This window comes from Stenella coeruleoalba (assembly GCF_951394435.1).
Source record: "Stenella coeruleoalba genome assembly, chromosome: 10".
Taxonomy (NCBI): Eukaryota; Metazoa; Chordata; class Mammalia; order Artiodactyla; family Delphinidae; genus Stenella; species Stenella coeruleoalba.
This window is the reverse complement of record NC_137156.1, coordinates 64,084,673-64,106,280: the sequence shown is the minus strand read 5'-3', so window position 1 is coordinate 64,106,280 and position 21,608 is coordinate 64,084,673. Positions and strand designations below refer to the sequence as shown.

The 21,608-nt window shown below is 41.7% G+C and overlaps 2 protein-coding genes across 4 annotated transcripts in view; one reads left to right on the top strand and one right to left on the bottom strand.

The window, feature by feature from the left end:
* Positions 1-21,608, top strand: part of LRRC2 (leucine rich repeat containing 2) — a 66,978-nt gene that overhangs the window by 27,104 nt on the left and 18,266 nt on the right. For 2 of the 3 annotated variants that reach the window (XM_079933794.1, XM_079933795.1), the window contains exons 5-9: positions 2,486-2,622; positions 4,213-4,358; positions 5,915-6,070; positions 7,723-7,853; positions 10,638-13,006. In XM_079933794.1, the coding sequence (XP_079789920.1) occupies positions 2,486-2,622; positions 4,213-4,358; positions 5,915-6,070; positions 7,723-7,853; positions 10,638-10,687 (620 nt within the window). In that variant the 3' untranslated portion in view covers positions 10,688-13,006. Of the gene's footprint in view, positions 1-2,485; positions 2,623-4,212; positions 4,359-5,914; positions 6,071-7,722; positions 7,854-10,637; positions 13,007-21,608 lie in introns of those variants that run through there. The other variant, XR_013830146.1, reaches the window with a different exon arrangement.
* RTP3 (receptor transporter protein 3) lies at positions 17,440-21,572 on the bottom strand (the record flags this gene model as incomplete). The annotated part of the gene is made up of 4 exons (XM_079934327.1): positions 21,496-21,572; positions 19,591-19,798; positions 17,817-18,151; positions 17,440-17,528 (listed from the first exon to the last, which is right to left on the bottom strand). The coding sequence occupies exons 2-4, from the start codon at positions 19,743-19,745 to the stop codon at positions 17,440-17,442; spliced, it is 579 nt and encodes a 192-aa protein (XP_079790453.1). The 5' UTR covers positions 19,746-19,798; positions 21,496-21,572.

The window sequence follows — 21,608 nt, the reverse complement described above, 5'->3', positions numbered from 1 at the left end:
TTAAGCATGGCAGTGGGTGGTCCTCTTAACTCCTTTGTGGAACTCCTGAGAAAGTATCATTAAATGGGTTTAAAATAGCTAATTATTGAAATTATTTAATAATGTTTACTCAAATAATTTAAAGTATGTACATTCCTTAAGGTATTCCTTGGGCTCTAGGAACAAGAAGCCTCTGGACAACAAATGGTGCCTCAGTTGGGTTATAGTCCCCTCTCTGGAAATTAGGTCTGAGGGCCTTGGGAGAATGGGCTACAAGTAGGGAGATTTCATTTCAGTTGGAAAAGATCCTGGAACATTCTAGGAAGGGATGGACTCATTAGCTATTTAGAAATATAACGTGCTGGAGCTATGACACCTGTCTTAGTCTGTTCAGTCTGCTTTAAAAAAAAATACCACAGACTGCGTGGTTCATAAACAAAATAAATTTATTGCTCGCAGTTCTGGAGTATGAGCTCAGGGTGCCAGCATGGCGGGCTGAGGGCCTTTTTCTGGGTTGCAGACTTCTCGGTGAATCCTCACATGGTGGAAGGGGCCGGGGAGCTCTGTGGGATCTTTTTACAAGAGCATGAATCCCATCGTGGGGACTCTATCCTCATGACTTTATCCAAACCTGATTACCTCCCAGAGACCCCGCCTACTAACAACATCACCTTTGGGCATTAGGATTTCAACATACAAATTTTCAGACCATAGCAGTGCCTTAAACGTTTTATTTTAGTTTTTGTGTCGTGGGACCCTTGTCACACCGAAAGACTGTTTTCTCAAGAACCTCAAGCTCATGGTGCTTGAAGATAATGCTGTTCACCACGTCTGATGGAGACAATTGAGCCCATCTCAGATGAATAATGCCAAGTTCTTACCAGAATGTTGAGAAAGAAAAAGTAGTGTTTCTATAATGAGATCAGACATTGTGGAAATAAGTGGCATGGAGAACAACAATTTGAATACAAACATATATAATTTCTTATTGTCTATACATTATTAAAATGTTATATTTGAGACAGACTTTCTAAAGCTATTGCTTTTCCTCTGAGCTAGGAAAGTTACTTTTTCTTTGAGCTAGCTAGAAGGAGCTCATATACAGCTTTCTCTCCAGTTACCTCATCTTCTCTTTGCATCCCCTCATGATAAATGCACATACAGTTGGTATAAATGTGTCCCTAATGCAAATGCCTCCATCAACCAGATCAGGTAACTCTTTAATAGATAAGTTTACTCTCCTGTGTCTGGAAACTAGACAGCTTAGAACATTCACACCATCTATGCCAATCTTCTACTTTCCTTATTTAAAGAAGGATTGTGCAATATACTGTCTTACAGAAGCTGGGGCTGTGGCGATCATTAGTCTCATCACATGCTCTCCAGTCCTCCCCAGAAAAGCAGTCTTTTCCTTATTTTTTTATCAGCCCCCATATCCATCCTGCTATTTTGACACCAATAGCTGACTGTAAGGTTGCAGTGTATATATACCAGGTGGGTAAGTTAAAGAGGCCACTGATTTCCACAGCATCACCATTGTCTTCTAACAGTGAGACCACCAAAGTGGACTCAGAAGTGGCCCTGCCTCCAATACACTGTCTTTGTATGTTTCCCTTTCTCATTTATAAAATGTCAGGAAATTTGTATTTTGAGTGCCTGCTCCGCAAAAGGAAACAATAATTTTGGTTTTCTAATTTTTCAAATTAGGTTAAGAATGTTAAGGTATTCAATGCCTTAGAACATGCGTGACATGATTTTTGGAATATTAAATATATTTACTCTTGTGCTAGTTTCTGGTTTGGAATTGGTCATGTATTTATTCAATCAAGACAGAATTGGGATTCAGTGTTTCTCCATCAATCCAGTTATTGCCTGATATTCTTAGTGTGTTCGCTTCCTGCCTGTGAAATGGACTTAGGCTTTTTTAAAGCATATTCTTTAGGAAGCACAATACACCATAATTAGTAAATGCAAACCTGAAGCCAAAGATAAATGAATTACATGCAGCCTATAAACAATGACTCCTTGTTTGAGTCATTTAGCATGTACATAGAGGTTTGTGTGTATTTCAGTACCTAGCTCACTTCCCATTAGAGTCCACCGATAGGCCATAGCTTGTCACTGTGCTTCCTAGGAACTGGACCATTTCAAAGCCATTGCCTGTTACTTCATTCATCATGTGATTTCAAAGGGGTTTGCGCTCTGTGGGTGCTGGCCCCTGACCCAGTCTACACAGGGGACAAATCCCCCACACTCACCTAGCCTGTAGTTTCACAAAGGGTTAAACAGATAAAGAAAAAGGAAAAAATGCTCTGCAAGGACCAAAATGCTCAGGATAAAAGATGAGCAGACATTCAATCAGAGTGCTTAAAAATCAAACACAGAATTATGTTTAATGCCTTTCCCACCATCATTTATACAAATGTTTTACATCTTCGTTTTGCTTTTTGTCCTTAAAAGACCTTAATGGACCTACACCATGCATGTTGTTTTTTTCTGATGACAGGTCGTTTGAAGAACCTGAAGGAACTCAATGTGCGTTTCAACCGTCTGAAGAGCATTCCTCCAGAACTGGGAGACTGTGAAAATCTAGAGAAACTGGATTGTTCTGGAAATCTAGAATTAACTGAGCTCCCCTTTGAAGTAAGAAAGAAAATGTTTGCACTTTTACTTTTATTTGGTTTATGACATGGAATGGTCTGTAACATGGGGAAGAATTTTAAAAGATGAAATTCATTTTTATTTATATGACTTTTCCTGACATTTTAATCACCCTAAACCAGCTATTATCAAGTCTTTAAAAATGTTCTTACACTCGGCCACAACCTGAATTTAAGTTCAAAAAAGCTATCAAAGGAAAACTAGACAAAAAATCCTATTTTCATGCAATATATTTTTATTTAATGCCTATTTAATATATGATGGCTGTTGTCTGTAATGCAGATCCTGATTTATTTATCCATAATGGAGGAATAAATTGAAAACAGTTGGAAATAAATACAGGGGATAAAATTTAAAAATGTATATACTCGTAACAAAACTTATAGATAACTAAAGCAGTTCTACAGATAGGATTTGAGAACTCCATTAATTTAAAAATACCCATTAGTTTCTTTTTGTCTGTATTCATTGGGGAAATGATTTTAAATTACTTTTCTGATAAAACAGAACATATGAAAGTGAACAGTTTTTATTGCCAGATAAAACTAAACAGGTTCTTGTGCTTGAAGAGAGAGATGGATCTCACAAATTCTGCTGGTAATGAATAGGCTAAAAATAGTATCACTGGTGAGGCTCTGACAAGGCCGTGGCCACAGATTCTATCTAGTCCTAGAAGGCGTATTCTTTTCCTTTCCTGAAAACTTCCGGGTGGGAGGAAGAGGCCACTTCCGCTCTTAGCACCCATGTCACCCAGGAAATGCTGGGCAGTGGTCCCGGTGAGGGTGCACAGCCAGGACTCAGGATTCCCCACACAAGCTGCTCGTTCCCCAGTCCTCCCCATCTGAGAGAGGGACCCAGTCCTCTCTCAGATGTGCAGGCTGGAAGCAAGCCAACTCACCCTTGACCTCTCTTGCTCCCATGCCCCATGTCCACTCCATGAGTAAGTCCTGTTGGGCACGCCGTTCAGAGTAACAGGGGAGATTTCTGATCATTTGCCACATCACTTTACCGGTTCACATGTGAGTCTTCTGAAGATTTGCCAAAGCCCATTAAGACAGTCTTCCCCAGGTCATCCTACTCTTTGAGGCTTGCACTTTCTGTCTTCTCTGACTTTGCACATGCTGTTCCCCACCTGGAGTTTCCTCCCCTACCTTTCCATCTGTCAGGGAACCTCAGGACCCAATTCAAATACTCCATTCTCTGTGAAATCTTTCCTGACCTCTGACCCTCACCTCACTGTGATGCTGGGCAGATTAACCACTTCTTTCTTTGTGTTACTGAACATTGCAAATTGGAAACTTCACACTAGTTCTAACTACATAAAATTGCATTGCTTGTTTATGAAAGTATAAACTCCTCAAGGGCAGCCACTGTGTGCTTTTCATCCTAGCACCCCCAGCGTGTAGCACAGTGAATGACACCTAGTAGATGCTCAACGTACATACTATATTGATCTGGTTTGCATATGTTCATAGAAATGCCTTTGGGAAGAGACATCAATCTCAAAATTATTAGTTGAACTTAATTCCCACTCCTAAAAAGTAATTAGAATATTTTGTTATTCCTTCCTAGTTAAGTAATTTGAAGCAAGTTTCATTCGTAGATATCTCAGCAAACAAGTTTTCCAGTGTCCCGATCTGTGTCCTGCGGATGTCTAATTTGCAGTGGTTGGATATCAGCAACAATAACCTGAGTGACCTGCCACAAGACATAGACAGGTAGCTACTTGCATTCTGAAGGTGAGGTATATGAATTAGTCACTAACATTTTAAACATGCATAACATGTGAATGTTCTGTGAGATCAACTAATTTTCCAGAGTTTCTTGTTTCCAGGAAATCAGTTTGATTCTTTATAGAATAAGACAATTCCCAGTCTGCACCATACATATACATGTACAGTTGACTCTTGAACAACGAGGTGGTTAACCTGCATGTAATTTGTAGTCAGCCTCCGTACCTGGGGCTCCTCTGCATCTGTGAATTCAACCAACCATGGACCCATGCAGTACTGTAATGTGTGGACCCGCAGTTCAGACCTGTGTTGGTCAATATATATATATGTGTGTGTGTGTGTATGTGTATGTGTGTGTGTATATATATATATATGTATGTATATGTATGTATATAGTATATAGTTTGAACACATCTTTAATTTACTTTAGTTCTCAATAGAATGGAACATTAACTTTCCTTTCCTCCCCAGAAGTAGAAAAGTAAATTTATTATGTACAGAATCAAAATATATTATTCTATTTGGGATATCAGGATAATTTTTATTAGTTTCATTTACTGCTTTGATTGATGTACTTAGTAATGTCTTCAGATTATATCCTTACAGCTATTTCTTGTTTAAAAAGTAACTATTATACTAAATCATATACGATTCCTTCATTCATTCATTCTACCAATATTACTAGGCAGGCCCAGAGAGTGGGCTGGGTTCAAAGTGGTAAATGAAACAAACTGTCTGGCCTCCTGGAATCCACAGTCTTCGTTATAAAGTAGCATAAGTAAACTATTGGGACATAGGAACCGAAAATGGCTTGGTCCCAAATGCTGTCTCATATGACCTTTCTCTACTCCTGGTACATATGATGTGTATGGATACTTCCCTGGTTTATGAGGCTAAGTGGGAATTGTTTTAGTTTGAAACATAAGGGGAACTTTGTGAAATATTTTGTGGGATCAGTCAAAATTTTGAAAATGAATGAAAGAAAAAACTAGAGAGAGGGGCACTGAGTTAGAACAAAATGGAAAACAGAGTAAAACATATTTGGAGCATGTTTTTCTCATTTCCGTTTCACTCTGCAGGTTTACTCCTGTTTTAAAGTCAAAATGTGATGAGAGAAGAGTAACTGTGTTTTCAAGACATACAAAAGGAAATATGTTGCCAGAATTTGTTTATTCTCACTCCAACTCTAATATGATTTCTTTCCCATGACCTGTTAACCCTTGGGAATGCAGTAGACACTTGAATATACTGATTTTTTAAGTTCCATCTTGGCCTACTTTATATTGTGTAATTTGCTTATCCTGCTGCTGTATCTCTGCCTTTAACTGTCAATTAAGTCAGTAAAAACTTAAAAAAGAAACCCAAATCATGTCACCCGGCATGACTTTATTCATTTAAATTGTAAAGTTAGTTTATTCTTATGAGTCACTTAAAAAATAAACTAACTAGGGATTTCCTACTAGAATTTATTTATAATTTACTTTGGTTTTCTTGCTATGAGGCTAAGTCCTTGTGTTCTAATCCCTTTTACATCTTCCTAGACTACGAGAACTGCAGACCTTTCTCCTGTATAAGAACAAGCTGACCTATCTTCCCTTTGCCTTGCTTAACTTAAAGAAGCTCACCTTGTTAGTCGTCAGCGGGGACCACTTGGTGGAGCTCCCGACAGCCCTTAGTGACTCATCCACACCTTTAAAGTGAGTAGACAGAGAGCCCAGTAGAGACCCATTCAGACACAAGGGAAGAGCAAGAAGCACCTGGAGCCTGTGTGCCCGTCTCAGGAACCAGATTAGATGGTTCTCGTACTCTAAGAACAAGAAGTTCTGGTGCCTTCTTACAGGATTTTGTAGTTTTTGGCCAATGGCATGGGGAGGTAGAGCTCAGAGGATTTCTGGACAAATGCTACCTGCTGGTTGAAGGCACCGGTGCTCCCTGGTCAGATACTCAGCACTCCCATCACCGCTGGCCTGGATGGGTCAGTGGCTGTTGAATCTTTCAAAATTGTGAAGAAATTAGATCAAATGCCATTTTGGATTGTCTCCTTTAGCTTCTTTTTTTGTCACAGTAGTCCATCTTTTTTTTTTTTTTAACATCTTTATTGGGGTATAATTGCTTTACAATGGTGTGTCAGTTTCTGCTTTATAACAAAATGAATCAGTTATACATATACATATGTTCCCATATATCTTCCCTCTTGCGTCTCCCTCCCTCCCACCCTCCCTATCCCACCCCTCCAGGCGGTCACAAAGCACCGAGCCGATATCCCTGTGCCATGCGGCTGCTTCCCACTAGCTATCTACCTTATGTTTGTTAGTGTATATATGTCCATGACTCTCTCTCGCCCTGTCACAGCTCACCTTTCCCGCTCCCCATATCCTCAAGTCCGTTTTCCAGTAGGTCTGTGTCTTTATTCCTGTCTTACCCCTAGGTTCTTCATAACATTTTTTTTTCTTAAATTCCATATATATGTGTTAGCATACAGGATTTGTCTTTTTCTTTCTGACTTACTTCACTCTGTAAGACAGACTCTAGGTCTATCCACCTCATTACAAATAGCTCGATTTCGTTTCTTTTTATGGCTGAGTAATATTCCATTGTATATATGTGCCACATCTTCTTTATCCATTCATCCGATGATGGGCACTTAGGTTGTTTCCATCACCGGGCTATTGTAAATAGAGCTGCAATGAACATTTCGGTACATGACTCTTTTTGAATTTTGGTTTTCTCAGGGTATATGCCCAGTAGTGGGATTGCTGGGTCATATGGTAGTTCTATTTGTAGTTTTTTAAGGAACCTCCATACTGTTCTCCATAGTGGCTGAACCAATTCACATTCCCACCAGCAGTGCAAGAGTGTTCCCTTTTCTCCACACCCTCTCCAGCATTTATTGTTTCTAGATTTTTTTGATGTACTCCATCTTTTAAATACCTTCTTGGTGGTGATTTTATGAGTCCTTTTCAATGTAGCCACATCATTTTAGAGTTTGATGTCACTAATTGGGAGTAATATTAAACAAACATAGTAAGACTCGTATATGACGGGGACACTAAATGTTATCGTTCACCTCATGGCTTCCTGCCCGCTGTCCTCTGTCTGTGGCTAAGTAACTGTCATTTCCCCATCAAGCCTCTGTACAGTCTCTGCTGTAACCTGACTCTATAATCCTGTTGGATTATTGCACAGTAGAATTCCACTGGTGACACATATTATGTGGTTAGCTGTGACTTCTAAGAAGAAGTGAGAACTTGGGATTTAATGCCACAAAGTTTGACTTCTTCTGAGAGGATTTTTGCACAATACAAATACATAGGTGAAAATGTGATATTTTCCATACTCTCTTGAATAGATTTGTAAGTCTTATAGACAATCCTATTGAGAATACCCAGTGTCAAGATGAAACGATGGAAAGTGAACAAGATCGCCAACATTTTGATAAAGAATTTATGAAAGCCTATATTGAAGATCTTAAAGAAAGAGGTAGGTTACTCATATTCAAAATTATTTAAAATGAGTGTATAGTATTCCATTCACTCATGCAACACATTTATTGCTATAAGTCAAACTGATAAAAAGTTAATTGGGGGCTTCCCTGGTGGCACAGTGGTTGAGAGTCCGCCTGCCGATGCCGGGGACACGGGTTCATGCCCCGGTCCGGGAAGATCCCACATGCCACGGAGCGGCTGGGCCCGTGAGCCATGGCCGCTGAGCCTGCACGTCCGGAGCCTGTGCTCCACAACGGGAGAAGCCACAACAGTGAGAGGCCCGCGTACCGCAAAAAAAAAAAAAAAAAAGTTAATTGGTTAGGGGCAATAACCAATAAATAAAAATAATTTGTAAATTATTTTTCTATTTACCAAAAAAAAAAAAAAGATACATTGCCTTTCCTTAAATAATGAAATTTTCCTAGTGCATTAGCATGCTTAATACATCTACAACCATGTGACAGAGAGGCTGGGAAACAAGCACTTAAAATGTGAAGATTGTATTACTAACTTTACGTGGCTTGTCAATGAAATGATATTGATAAAACAGTATTCTAGTTAATGGGAAAAGAAGGTTCCATGTCAAAATCCATTTAAACTCAACTTTAAAAAATGTCATCTCGTATAAATCAAGGTACACCTACGTAAAAATCACAAAAGGAAGAAACAAGATGGCAGATTAGTAAGTAGATGCAATTAGTTTTGGTTTCCCATAGGGTGGTGAAGATACAGGGCGGTCACAGTACCTCAGGAAAGGGCTGAGAAAGAAGTGTTTTCCCCAGTGGCTATTTCCGAAGTGTTTCAGAAGCCTTAGAACCCCTTCCTTCTGTCACGTCTAGACACAGGAAAAGGCATAAATCAGCCTTTGTTCTTCTAATCCTCACCTCTTTTTTTTTTTAGAAAGTTTTTTTCTTTTAAATTTTATTTGTTTATTTATTTATTTTTGGCTGTGTTGGGTCCTCGTTTCTGTGCAAGGGCTTTCTCCAGTTGCGGTGAGCGAGGGCCACTCTTCATCGCGGTGCGCGGGCCTCTCACTGTCGCGGCCTCTCTCGTTGCGGAGCACAGGCTCCAGACGCGCAGGCTCAGTAGTTGTGGCTCACGGGCCCAGTTGCTCCGCGGCATGTGGGATCTTCCCAGACCAGGGCTCGAACCCGTGTCCCCTGCATTGGCAGGCAGATTCTCAACCACTGCGCCACGAGGGAAGCCCTAATCCCCACCTCTTTTCTGGGTGTAGATGCCTGCAAGTTACCCCTTAATTTTTCAGGTCTCTTTTCCTGATAAGCCGGGTGCAGACCTGAAAGAAAGATGTCACGCATGTAGGTTTAGGGAGGAGGTAGCCCTGGCCCCCAAGACTTTGAAGACAAGCACCTGGGGGCAGGTTCCATCAGTCACACTCAGAAAACATGCATGTCTCATCACATTAATGAAAAATACCATTTATTGGCAAATTAAAAGTTTTTCAATTAGATTAAGAAAATTTCTATATAGTTACCTCTAATCTGTTTGTCCATCCCTAATTTTGCATGCTGAAATATTATGAAATAAATTAGAAATTTATGTTAAACATGAAACTGAAATAACAGAACCATTTATTTATCAAAATTTATCTTTGGGTCATATAACTTTCCTCTTGTGAAAAACCTTCTTGTATTTTATTCGTTTCTTCATAATTGTATTATAGTGCTATTATATAAAAATGCAAGAACAAATTAGAGAAAATAAGTATTAATCTTTCGATCTATGTGGCCAGCAATAAAATAATTTGATTTTCAAAGTTAACTTTAGTAATGATAGATTTTGATTCCATTCATTTATTTCTAAATAATTATCATAATTCTATACTTCACATATTCATAGTAGGTTGAACTAAATGATATTGCCAATATTCAGCTGGTTTTGACCTGCGAAAATGGTGATTTCTTAATAGTTCAACTTATGCTGGACATATGCTTTGAATTTTTTTAAGTTTGTTTCTTTTTTCTCCATCATGTTGTCTTCTCTCTTTTTCCTCCTTCCCCATAAGACTAATGTCTGAGTTAGAGAGTTCATCACTCTAAGGAAAAAAAGTAGATTTAGTGAGTCTACATGGACATCCAACCTGATATGATTCAAGAATGATAAGGAAGTGAAGCCCCTCGCTGGTTCTCAAACTTTAGTGCACATGAGAATCAGCGGCAGGCCCCACTCTCAGAGTTTTTGAGTCATCAGGTTTGGGTGTGGCCTGAGAAAGTACATTTCCAGCAAGTTCCCAGGTGATACTGATGCCTTGAGTCTGAGAAACACACCTTGAGAACTATTGGTATAGACCATACCTTGACAAAAATTGGCTGTGAAGAGAGAGAGAGAGAGTGGGGAGTAACCAGTTGGAAGAGTAAGTATGATAAAAGGGTTATTAATAAGATGGTGCTTCATTTAGGAATAGCCCAAACTTCTCTTGTAAACCATATTCCCTTCCACCTGGCATCCCCAGTCCCAAATCCTTGGCCATCTATTTTTGTTTTGTCAACTTTTATTATTTTAGGATCATACAGTTTCCAAGATGTTGATGTAGCTGTGTGAGTTGGTTGGAAAGATTGCAAAAGAATGAGAGTTAATAATAATGTATTCTTCTTAGATCTAAATATCTCTAACGCCAGACTATACATTTGCGGTAGTTGACTTAGTTCTAATAAATGCATTTATACTTGAAGTATGAAGTGGCAATAATTTGTGTTTTGACATAGTTACACTTCATAATAAAATGGGGAATGGTTGAGTATATATTTTCTTTTTGTTACAGAATCTGTTCCCAGCTATGCCACTAAAGTATCTTTCAGCCTTCAGCTTTGATGCCATCCATCAGAAGACTACAGAATTTTCCTGACTTGTGGAGCTGTAAATCTTCCTGTTGTGGGTCATGTCATAGACGAATAATGGCTTGTGCTTAAAGACAAAGTCTAGAAACCATGGTCATAGTTGTTAGGAAAGATGATTTTCAAATTTCAAATATGTGAGTACCTCTCTCTGTGGACTGGAGAATTGATAAATGGGTTTATATATTGACATTTAAAGGTTCATTTGCATACACTTGTTTCCAAATCATGCACATTTAATATTTTAGAAAATGTGTTATTTTTTAAAAATTATCACTTAAAGACCAAAATTTGAAGTTGATTGCATTGTTTTCAGGAATCTGGAGATAAAGGGATGGTGAGAAGAGTATTTATACTGGACTAGTCAGATGAGACTTTTTTATTTTGTTATTGTGAAAGAGTTTTAATGCATTATTTCTTTTACTGAGGACAGTTTTCCTTGGGTTTATACAAATGGCTATTTTCATGTTTTAAGTTATATTTTACAAGTGTAGGCTTTCAGGAAAGACTTTAGGTATAATCTGGACCTTGAGGGCAGAAAGAAGGGCTGGATTGTCTGCCCAGGCATGGGGCTTAGATGGTGTGCTGGTGTCCCTAGTGGAGCAAGTGTGGGCCTGGCTGGTCCTGGGAAGCGTTGCGTGGCCCGCATGGGTGGTCAGCCTGCCTTGAGTGGGCCCCTTGGGGATCTTGGGAAGCCTTGCGTGGCCTGCATGGGTGGTCAGCTTGCCTTGAGTGGGCCCCTTGGGGGTCCTGGGAAGCGTTGCGTGGCCTGCATGGGTGGTCAGCTTGCCTTGAGTCGGCCCCTTGGGGGTCCTGGGAAGCCTTGCGTGGCCTGCGTGGGTGGTCAGCCTGCCTTGAGTGGGCCCCTTGGGGATCTTGGGAAGCCTTGCGTGGCCTGCATGGGTGGTCAGCCTGCCTTGAGTGGGCCCCTTGGGGGTTCTGGGGCGCCTGCCAGAGCACAGAGCAGAGACCGTGCCTCCAGGGACCTGTCCTCCAAGGTGGCCATATAAGTAGTGGGAATGACTAGTCCACACTGATGAGGAGTCCCTAGCAAGGCTTCTCTGCAGATACCACAGGAGAACTCTGCCTGTGGCCAAGACGCTGCGGTCCAGAGGGAGCTCAGGAGACTGGATTTACACTGGCAAAGAAGGTATTCATTACAGGGCTTTGAACTTTGATATCACATTGTAGGATTTGGAGAAATTGTACAAATATCTATTTTTATTCTATTATCTTGGACTAAAATAAACAGGATTGTGAATGTGTTGAAGCTAAGTTTAAACAAGTAGGTTTTGTGACTAAGATGGAAAAAATGCATATCTTCACATATATTTATATATGAATCGACTCCTATATGGTCTAGCCCAGTGGTGTCCAGTAGAACTTTATGCAGTGAAGGAAATGTTCTGCATCTGTGCTGTCTAATTTAGTAACCACCAGATGCATCTGCTTCTTGAGCTCTTGAACAGTGTCTGGTGTGACTGAAGAACTAAATTTTTAATTACATTTAAATTTAAATAGCCAAGTGTAGCTACCATATTGTATAACATGGTCGAGCCATTTGGGCTTTTCAGAAGTTAATCTGGGCTAGAAATGAAGAGTGATTTTTATTTTCTTATCTGAAGAACCAGTCTACCCCCAGAGGGGTTAATAGACACCCAATATTTTGTCTTAATGGGTTTAATCATAACTCTAAATATTTTATCCTCAACAGACATAAAGCAGGCAGAACAGTCTAAAGTCACATAGTAATGCTTCAGTAGAGTACTGCTTCAAGTTAAAGACAAACTCTGAGAAGTAGGTTAAGAGATGGAAAGAATAGGAAAATGAGAAATCACTTCAACCGAACCTCAAACAATTGTATTTTTCTTTATAACACTTTACAAATATAATGCAAATTTATTAGTTGTACTACGTGAATGATTTTGGAATTTTATTTCATGCTACAGTGTATGTTACATACAGCCAAATGGAAAATATATCTGAAAAGTGGGGAAATGAGGGCTTTCGCATAAATTGACTGTCCATAGCTCATGTAAAATTTATTTCAATAAAACCAGTCTTTTGTGCAAAAACCTTATCTCGATGTTACATAAAAATAACTGAAAAAGTACTACATTGATATGTAATTATTTCATGTTACATAACATCCCCAAAGAAATATATTTATTAAATATGAGGCTTGTAGAAATACTATTTACTTTATTCATATTAATGTAAAAATGCAGAAAGATTCTAAAGTAGAATAAGCATCTTAGTGGAGATAATAGAGATTTGAACATTTTGCATGATGCATATGGACTGATTCATAATTTGGAAAAGTAATTTGCATAGTAGAATATATGTATGAACATTAAAGCAATATGAATGAAAGAAAATATAATTCTTAGGAGAAAAATGTTCTGGTTCCAAAAGCTTATTACTATACCCATTTTTCATATGCTGGAAGTTAAGGGGCAAAGACACTTAGGTGAAATCATTGAGTAGAGCATTTTAATTAATAGCAAGACCTACACCAGATTTCTTGACTCTAGCTTTCTAGAATGACCATTTGGCATGCTTGCCAAACACCAGTTTAGGGTAACTCATGATGATTGTGAGCAGTGATCTCCGGAAATCAGTTACTGTCTTTCCCTTTCTGTCAATTACTGTCTTTCCCTTTCTGAGTGGGAAGGAAACTTAGATACTTTTAGTTATCTTTTTTTTATTATTGGAGTATAGTCAATTTACAATGTTGTTTTAGTTTCAGGTGTACAGGAAAGTGATTCAGTTATACATATACATATATTCATTCTTTTTCAGATTCTTTACCCATATAGGTTATTACAGAGTATTGAGTAGAGTTCCCTGTGCTATATGGTCGGTCCTTGTTGGTTATCTATTTTATAGTGTGTGTATGTTAATCTCAAGATCCTAATTTATCCCTTCCCACAGCGTTTCCCCTTTGGTAACCATAAGTTTGTTTTTGAAATCTGTGAGTTTCTGTTTTGTAAATAAGTTCATTTGTATCATTTTTAAAAATTAGATTCCACACATGAGTGATATCATGTGATATTTATCTTTCTGACTTACGACTCTTAGTATGATCATCTCTAGGTCCATCCATGTTGCTGCAAATGGCATTATTTCATTCATTTTTATGACTGAGTAATATTCCATTGTATATATGTACCATATCTTTATCCATCCCTCTGTCAATGGACATTTAGGTTGCTTCTATATCTTGGCTATTGTAAATAGTGCTGCAATGAACATTGGGGTGCATGTATCTTTTTGAAGTATGGTTTACTCCAGATATACGCCCAGGAGTGGGATTGCTGGGTCATATGGTAGTTCTATTTTTAGTTTTTCAAGGAACCTCCATACTATTCTCCATAGTGGTTGTACCAATTTACATTCTCCCTAGCAGTGTAGGATGGTTCCCTTTTCTCCATGCCCTCTCCAGCATTTATTGTTTGTAGACTTTTTGATGATGGCCATTGTGACCGGTATGAGGTGATACCTCATTGTAGTTTTGATTTGTATTTCTCTAATAATTAGTGATGTTGAGTATCTTTTCATGTGCTTTTGGTCATCTGTATGTTTTCTTAGTTATCGTTCTGTAGTGTATATAGGTGTAAATGCTTATTTTATGGTATGTGTATTGGATTTATTTCTAAAAATTAGGAAATTACATCTAAGCTTTAAAACTTGAAATGATGCCAAACTGCAGTGTTAATAGGCAGCTCAAATCTCTGCTTAGAGTCTCCAGCTGTTTCACCAGAGTGAAAAATTGAGATGCTTATGTCATTTTATTGCAGCATAATATAAATTACAGAGGAAGCAAATTATAGTTGAGTATTGGGCCTTAGCACCACTCATAATTCTTAGGAAAGAAAGCAGCTAAACACTGGTAATGGGACCAAAGAAGATATGATGTTAAATAGATGAACTTGCCTTGATTGTAAAATTCACCAGGGAGACAAAGAGGACCCAAGGCTGAGCTTGCACCAGTAGAGCTGTGGCTTTGAGGGAAGGATGGACACTGTCTGGGGCTAGGACTTCAGTCTTTAGTAATCAGCTGCTACACTAGAGTCTAATTTCAGTTGTGACTGGTCAACCCCAGGTAGCTCCTGTAACCCCAGGTATGGGCAATGAAGTGATCCAAAACAAGATCTGGTTCTCACTTTTTTTTTTTTTAATTCCATCATTGATTTTTTAAAAAAATTATTCATTTGTTTATTTATTTAACTGCACCAGGTCTTAGTTGCAGCACGCAGGATCTTCAACCTTCATTGTGGCATGTGAGGTCTTTAGTTGCAGCATGTGAGGTCTTTAGTTGCAGCATGTGAACTCTTGGTTGCGGCATGTGGGATCTAGTTCCCTAACCAGGGGTCGAACTTGGGCCGCCTGCATTGGGAGTGCAGAGCCTTAGCCACTGGACCACTGGGGAAGTCCCTGGTTCTCACTTAGAGCATGTTTATTTTTGTGACTTTCTGAACATATTTTGTAACCTCCTGAAGGGGCCGATAGTCAACATTGGAACTCGGAGCCAGGATTGCAAGGCCAGCGCTTTCACAAATGCACTGTATAATCCTGGGAAAAATCACTTCACTTTGGGTGAGGCTCATTTTCCCCACCTGTAAGAAATAGAGTTGGAGAAGACAATTTCTAAGGCTGATCCCCACTTTAATATTTTATGATTTGCTTTCCACTAAGAACCCCTTTTTATATTAATGACCCAGCATGCCTTCCCCACCTCACTGGTCACTCAGCTTCCAGCTATTTATGGGCTGCTGGGGCACCCTCTTTTCTCTTAGATGTTTGTTTCTTAGGCATGTGTTTGTTCTGTCTTGTCCCACTATTACATTTTAAGTTCCTGGAGTTTGCCTAATACAGATATGTAGACTATGCTTCAACGTCTGAACATGAATAGCAAGTCTGTGAAGAATTTAGCTACACATTTCTGTTTTGTTCCCAATAGTTATCTCTGTGCTGAGTTGTACAAATATTATTCCTGATATTGCCTTGAAAGTGTAAACTTACATCATAAAAAATTGCATTTTCTAGAAATGCAAATCGAAGGCACTGTGAGATATCACCTTACACCCATTGATATGACTATTATATAAAAAAAAAACAGAAAATAAGTTGGTTAGAATGTGAGGAAATTGGAATCCTTATGGTGGGACTGTAAAATGGTACAGCTGCTGTAGAAAACATCATGGCAGTTCCTCAAAAAATTAAAGTAGAATTACCATATGATCTTGCAGTTCCACTTCTGAGTATATAGCCAAAAGAGTTGCAAGCAGAGTCTCAGAGAGATATTTGTACACCCATGTTCACAGCAGCACTACTCACAACAGCCAAAAGGTGGAAGCAACCCAAGCGTCTATCAATGGATGGCTGGATAAACAAAGTTTGGTACATACATACAGTGGAATATTGTTCAGCCCCCAAAAGGAAGGGAATCCTGTCACATGCTACAACATGGATGAACCTTGAGGACATTATGCTAAGTGAAATAAGCCAGTTACCAGAAGACGAATACTATATTATTCCACATGTATGAGGTATCTAAAGTAGGCAGGTTCATACAAACAGGAAGAAGAATGATAGTTAGCAGGGCCTAGGGGGAGGGAGAAAAGGGGAGTTGTTGTTTAATGGCTACAGAGTTTCAGTTTTGCAAAATGAAAAAGTTCTAGAGACTGTCCCAGCTTGAGCAGCCTGTGCTTTCAGGAACCACTGTCGTTGATGAGAGAGGCAGGCAGATGGAGAAGGAGACAAGGGCGAGTGAAAAGGAGCATTTGCTGTAAATGACTACTGCTTTCATTTTAGCTACATATACAGAAGGATTCCTATTTCTAGATAAAAAAAGATGTGAGAATGAGTCTTAAAATTATTCTCATTAATCAGAATAGAAAACTTGTATAGAAAGCAACTTGGTTTCAGAATCCTGGTGAGAATCCATGGACAGACTTCCACCCTTGGTCCTTCAGAACAGGGTCCCCCGTAACAATGTTTTTGATTTTGCAACCCTGTCAATGAGAAACTGAACACCCACTCCAAATGGGTGTGTATTTATTTATCATATCACTATACCATTCTACTAATATATTAACATACATGATAAAACATGTGACAAGAAATAGTTAAGTACAAACAAAAATTAAATGGAGTTGTAAGGATATCTCCCCACCTGGGCAGATGGTCCTGCCTCAGCCCTCAGCTGCGTGTAGCTCCTCGGTGGAGACCACTGCTCTAGAACCCGGCTTTTCAGACTAATGCTTTGGACGGCAAACGCCTCCACAGATTGACATCAGAAGGTCTGTGCAAAATCGTCTGGGGAGAGGGCCCCCAGGTTTCCTAAGATTTCCAAACTGTTCTGTGAGCCATAAACGCCTCAGTCTCAGTTCTCTAGAGAATGAATGAAATTGCAGCATTCTTTTTTTTTTAAATTGAGGTGAAATTTATATTAAATTAACCATCTTAAAATGAACAAATAAATGGCATTTGGTGCATTCACAGTGTTGTGCAACCATCACCTCTAAAGTACTTTCATCACCCCCCCAAAAAACCCATACAGATTAAATAGTTGCTCCCCACTTCCCCTCTCCCTCCAGTCCCTTGTTTGGCAGCCACAAATCTACTTGCCATCTCTAGATTTACCTATTCTGAATATTTTGCATCAATGGGATTATACAATAGATGACTGTGTGTCTGATAAACTCAACATCATGCTTTCCAGGCTCAGATAGTGGTTTTTACCACAATTACGATGATGATTATTAGCATGAGACAGCAGCAGCAGCTCATGCCTAAGCTCCTGGTACGCTGGGCTGTGTGGGAAGGGAAAGTGCAATTGTTGAAGGAGTTCTGGTCTCTTCTCTCTGCCTGGAAGTTGGTGTTTGCTCTCGGGCTCCAGGAAATGGGGAGGCTCTCAGCTTGTGTGGTCTCAGGAAACGACTGTCTGGGTAATACCTTCTTTTTCTTCACTGCATCCCCTCCGGTGCTACTCCTCGTGGGAGAAGGTTTTTCGGTGGTGATCCCGAGGATGGGGGAGCTTATTGTGGGAGGTAATTGGTGGTAATTGGATATTGGTGACCACATGGCCAGACCTAACTCACTCTGCACACAGAAGCCCTGCAGACATGCCTCGCAATTGTCACTGTCATGTGGCCCTTCAAGAGAGATTTCCTTGATCATAGGAATCTCCACCAACGTAAATCCTTCTCTATAGCATTTCTTCAGAATTTGCAACACCAGGTTGTTCAGGATCCTTGAGATGTTCTCTTCTGTAAACTTGGGAACCTCAAACGAAGGCTTGGAGCACTTCTGACATCTCTGGGCAAAGACCCTCATCTTCACCTGGCCCCTGGATTCCCCCTCACTCCAGTGCATGTGGAAAAGGACCTGAACTTGGGCAGAGGCCCAATTTCGAGAGCATGAGGAGCACTGGAACCTGTGGAGAAAGAAGACAAGACCCTCAGCTTGGCCCAGTATGGCCCAGTTGTGGGCTGTGCCGGAGGGACACACAGAAACATGATTTGATCCGGGTCATGGATTAGTGGGGAAGAAATCCCGAGCCCCTTCTCCATTGTGCCACCAGCATGCTCTGTGACCCACAGATGTGTCTGCCATGAAAACAGCAAATCACAAGCCATCAGAGCTGGAAGGAATCTTGGGCAAATTCGAAGTCCGGTGTGATCATTTTAGAGATGAGGCACACGCTGGGAACTTGTCACGCCCAGAGCCCCAGTGAGTGGAAGAGGCAGGACTGGAACTCCAGTCTCTTGACCCCAAATCAAGGCTTCTTCAAATGTAGATTTAAGTGGGTCAAAGGCTACAAGTGCAACAGCCCCAAGAACCCTGAACTGAAATCCAAAAATAGATACAAGTGGGTGTGGATAAGTGCTGTAGTCTGAATGTTTGTGTCCCCCCGCAAATTCCCATGTTGGGATCCTAACGTTGAAGGTGATGGTGTTAGAAAGTGGAGCCTTGGGGAGGTGATTAGGTTGTGAGGGTGGAGCCCTTGGGAATGGGATTAGTCCCCTTATAATAGCGATCCCACAGAGCGCCCTAGCTCCTTCTGCTATGTGAGGCCACAAGGAGAAGCCTGTGGCTCAGAAGAGCAGCTGGCACCTTGATCTTGGACTTCCAGCCTCCAGAACTGGGAGAAATGAGCTGAGACTCTGCTCCCATGCTCTTGGCCTGGGAAAACCACGCACCACCAGGAGAAGAGAGCTCTTCTTCCTCTGCCCGGACCCTCTCCTGGCGAGGGGTTGGTGGGCAGGCAATGAGCACGGCCCCAGTCCCGAGCTAGAGTCCCAGCCTCCCACCCTCAATCCTTGGGGCTCTGCCCAACTGGAAAAGAGAGGGTGAGACTCTGGATGACTTCTGAGAGTCCTATTTTAAAAAGACTCCATCAGCTTGGAGTAGAGAGGGGTAAGGTTGCTGTGTGTTGCTCAGCTCTCCCCGTCCTCTTGCCCCCTCCCTGACGCTTCTCCTCAGCACACAGGGCCTCTCCCCACGGACTCTGTGTTGGACCCTAGGTCTCCCAATGCAGGGAGCATGAGCCCTGGGTCCTGCTCGTCCAACTCTCCTGCGGTTGAGGGAAATAGCCTCCACTCCTCCCCTTCTCTTTCCCTCACTGCTTCTCACCCTCACCCCTCACAGCCTGTTTTCTCTGTATCTGGGCATTAGCCCAGTCCTGCTATGGTTTTGCGGTTCAGTGTAAAAAGGAAAAATTTTTAATGAAGCCAAAACGTCTTGGATCAAGGGCACCTTGCTTCCTGTAATCTTCAGTTTACAAGCGTGAGCACAACAAGACAAGTAACGAGTGTACACCGTAAGAAATAAGCAAGAATTTTCTGGAATATTGCTATCGCATTCCCTACTCACCTGGCACAGGTCCACTGCTGGTATTGTGTCCACCCTGGCTTCAGGATGTTAGGAAGAAGGCTTTTGTCTCGTGTCAGTTTCCACGTGTGCCATGGTTTCACCTCCCGGATTAATTCCTGGAACACCTGCTTCCACGCCTCCATGTCCTGACGCATCGCTGCTGTCCCCGTGAGCTGGGTGCGACAGTGTCTCCCGGGCTCTGACGGATCTGGAGCAGGACATGAGGTTTCCCACTTTAGAGAGCAAGGGTTCAGACCCACTCTCCCTTTATGTCCCTGGACTGGGCTCATGGACCAGGTCTTTGCCCCAAGGACCAAAGGTCAGTTGATGCTGGCTCCAAGTTCTGAGAACAGCACTAGGCTCCACAGGGAATTTCGAAAGACACGGAATGCATGGCTTCATCCAGCAAAATATTACCAAAGGAGGGCCCTGGACTCCGTGTCAGGACGGGTGGATCTCAGCCTGGCTCTGCTATTTGCCCACCTTTAACTGGGAACACACCTTTTTACCTCCGAAGCCCTATAGATGGTGGAGACAGGCTGCAGTTTCCCTTTCTAGAAGTAACATTTGAAAATCCTTGTCCATTGGGCTGCTGTGCTCACGATCCGGGAGGAGAGATGCAAAGAAGGACACGGCCATCCTGGGACCTTGCTCAAATTCCTGCATCCCTGCATCCTCACCCTTGCTCTTTACTTCCTTGCTTGTGCCAAGTCTCTGTGGGACTGTGTTTCACAGACACTAAGCTGGCCAAGGCAACTCCCAAGCCCACTCTTCCACCCATTGGAGACCAAAGCTGTTGTAGTTCCTTTGCCCTGGAGATGAGGCTACAAAGTCCCCACGTGGGTGGGAGGCCATGGCCACACTCCGAGGTGCTTCATCATCCCCTACTTCCTCCAGGACAGGCTAGGGAAGGAGGAAGGAGAGAGCAGCGGGGCTGACGCCAGGGTGGGTGCTAAAGCAGGAGAGGAAAGCCCTGCCCTCAGCGAGTCCTCCAGGCTGGCAGCTCCTACCTCAGCTCAGGCCCGCAGAACAGCCTCTGTCCTGGCCTGCCGGCGCCTCCAGGGCGGCCTGAGCCACTTTCCACACTGCAGCTGCGGGTCTTTCCAGAGGCGGAAACCCCCAGCTACATGGGGCTGTAGCATGGCGTTCAGACCCCTCACAGGCCAGCCCTGCCTTTCTACCAGCCTTAGCCCTGCCAGGCTCATGCTCCCCCAAGGCCGTATCCGCGCCTCCACACTAAACCCCAGCCCTGCACTCCGGGCCATCCTCTGCCGTCCCTGCCCTCCTGCCTTGTGCCCAGATCCACCCCACCCAGAGCACCCACCTTCCCTCCCTCCCTCACCCACCTTCCCTCCCACCTTCAGGTTGTAGGGCCCACTCAGTACATGTTCCACTGTCCACTCCCTGGTCCTGCCTGGTGTCAACTAAAGAAATTCCTGTGCCCGCCTCCTAACTGCTGCTGAAGAAAGAGATCTCCTGAAGGGGAGAATGGCCTCCTCCTTTTCCCCTGCAGTTGAACAAATGCAAATACTCTTCTGCAGCGTAAAGCTCATTCAGATAACAAGGTGGTGACCAGAGAATATTTAAACAAAGGATCGGTCTGACTTTGTAGCTGGTATGAGATATTGTGTGAAAATGTCATATCCTGTTCTGTTTCATTAAAACCACCTTTGAAAATAATGATGTAAGGAGATCTTGAAAGATACCCAAATAGTGTTTCTGGGTCACGTAAAGATTACCTTTAGCCCCTTGCTCTGGTGAGAATATTCTAATTTGAAAACTCTGTGCGCTTAAATGATATAAATATTTGAACACAAGTATTAAAGGGTGTGAGAGTGTTTGTCGCAATTAAATTAACATAGGCTGAATGTCTCCTCTCTAACTACCATGAGTAACATCACTTACCTGTTTTTCCAGAGAATTCTGGGTTTCTGGGGTAGGGGTGGGGTATGCCAAGGCCTGGGAAAGCTCCGTGGGGCTGAAGAGAAGAGAGCGGGATATTCATATTCGTGTCTCAC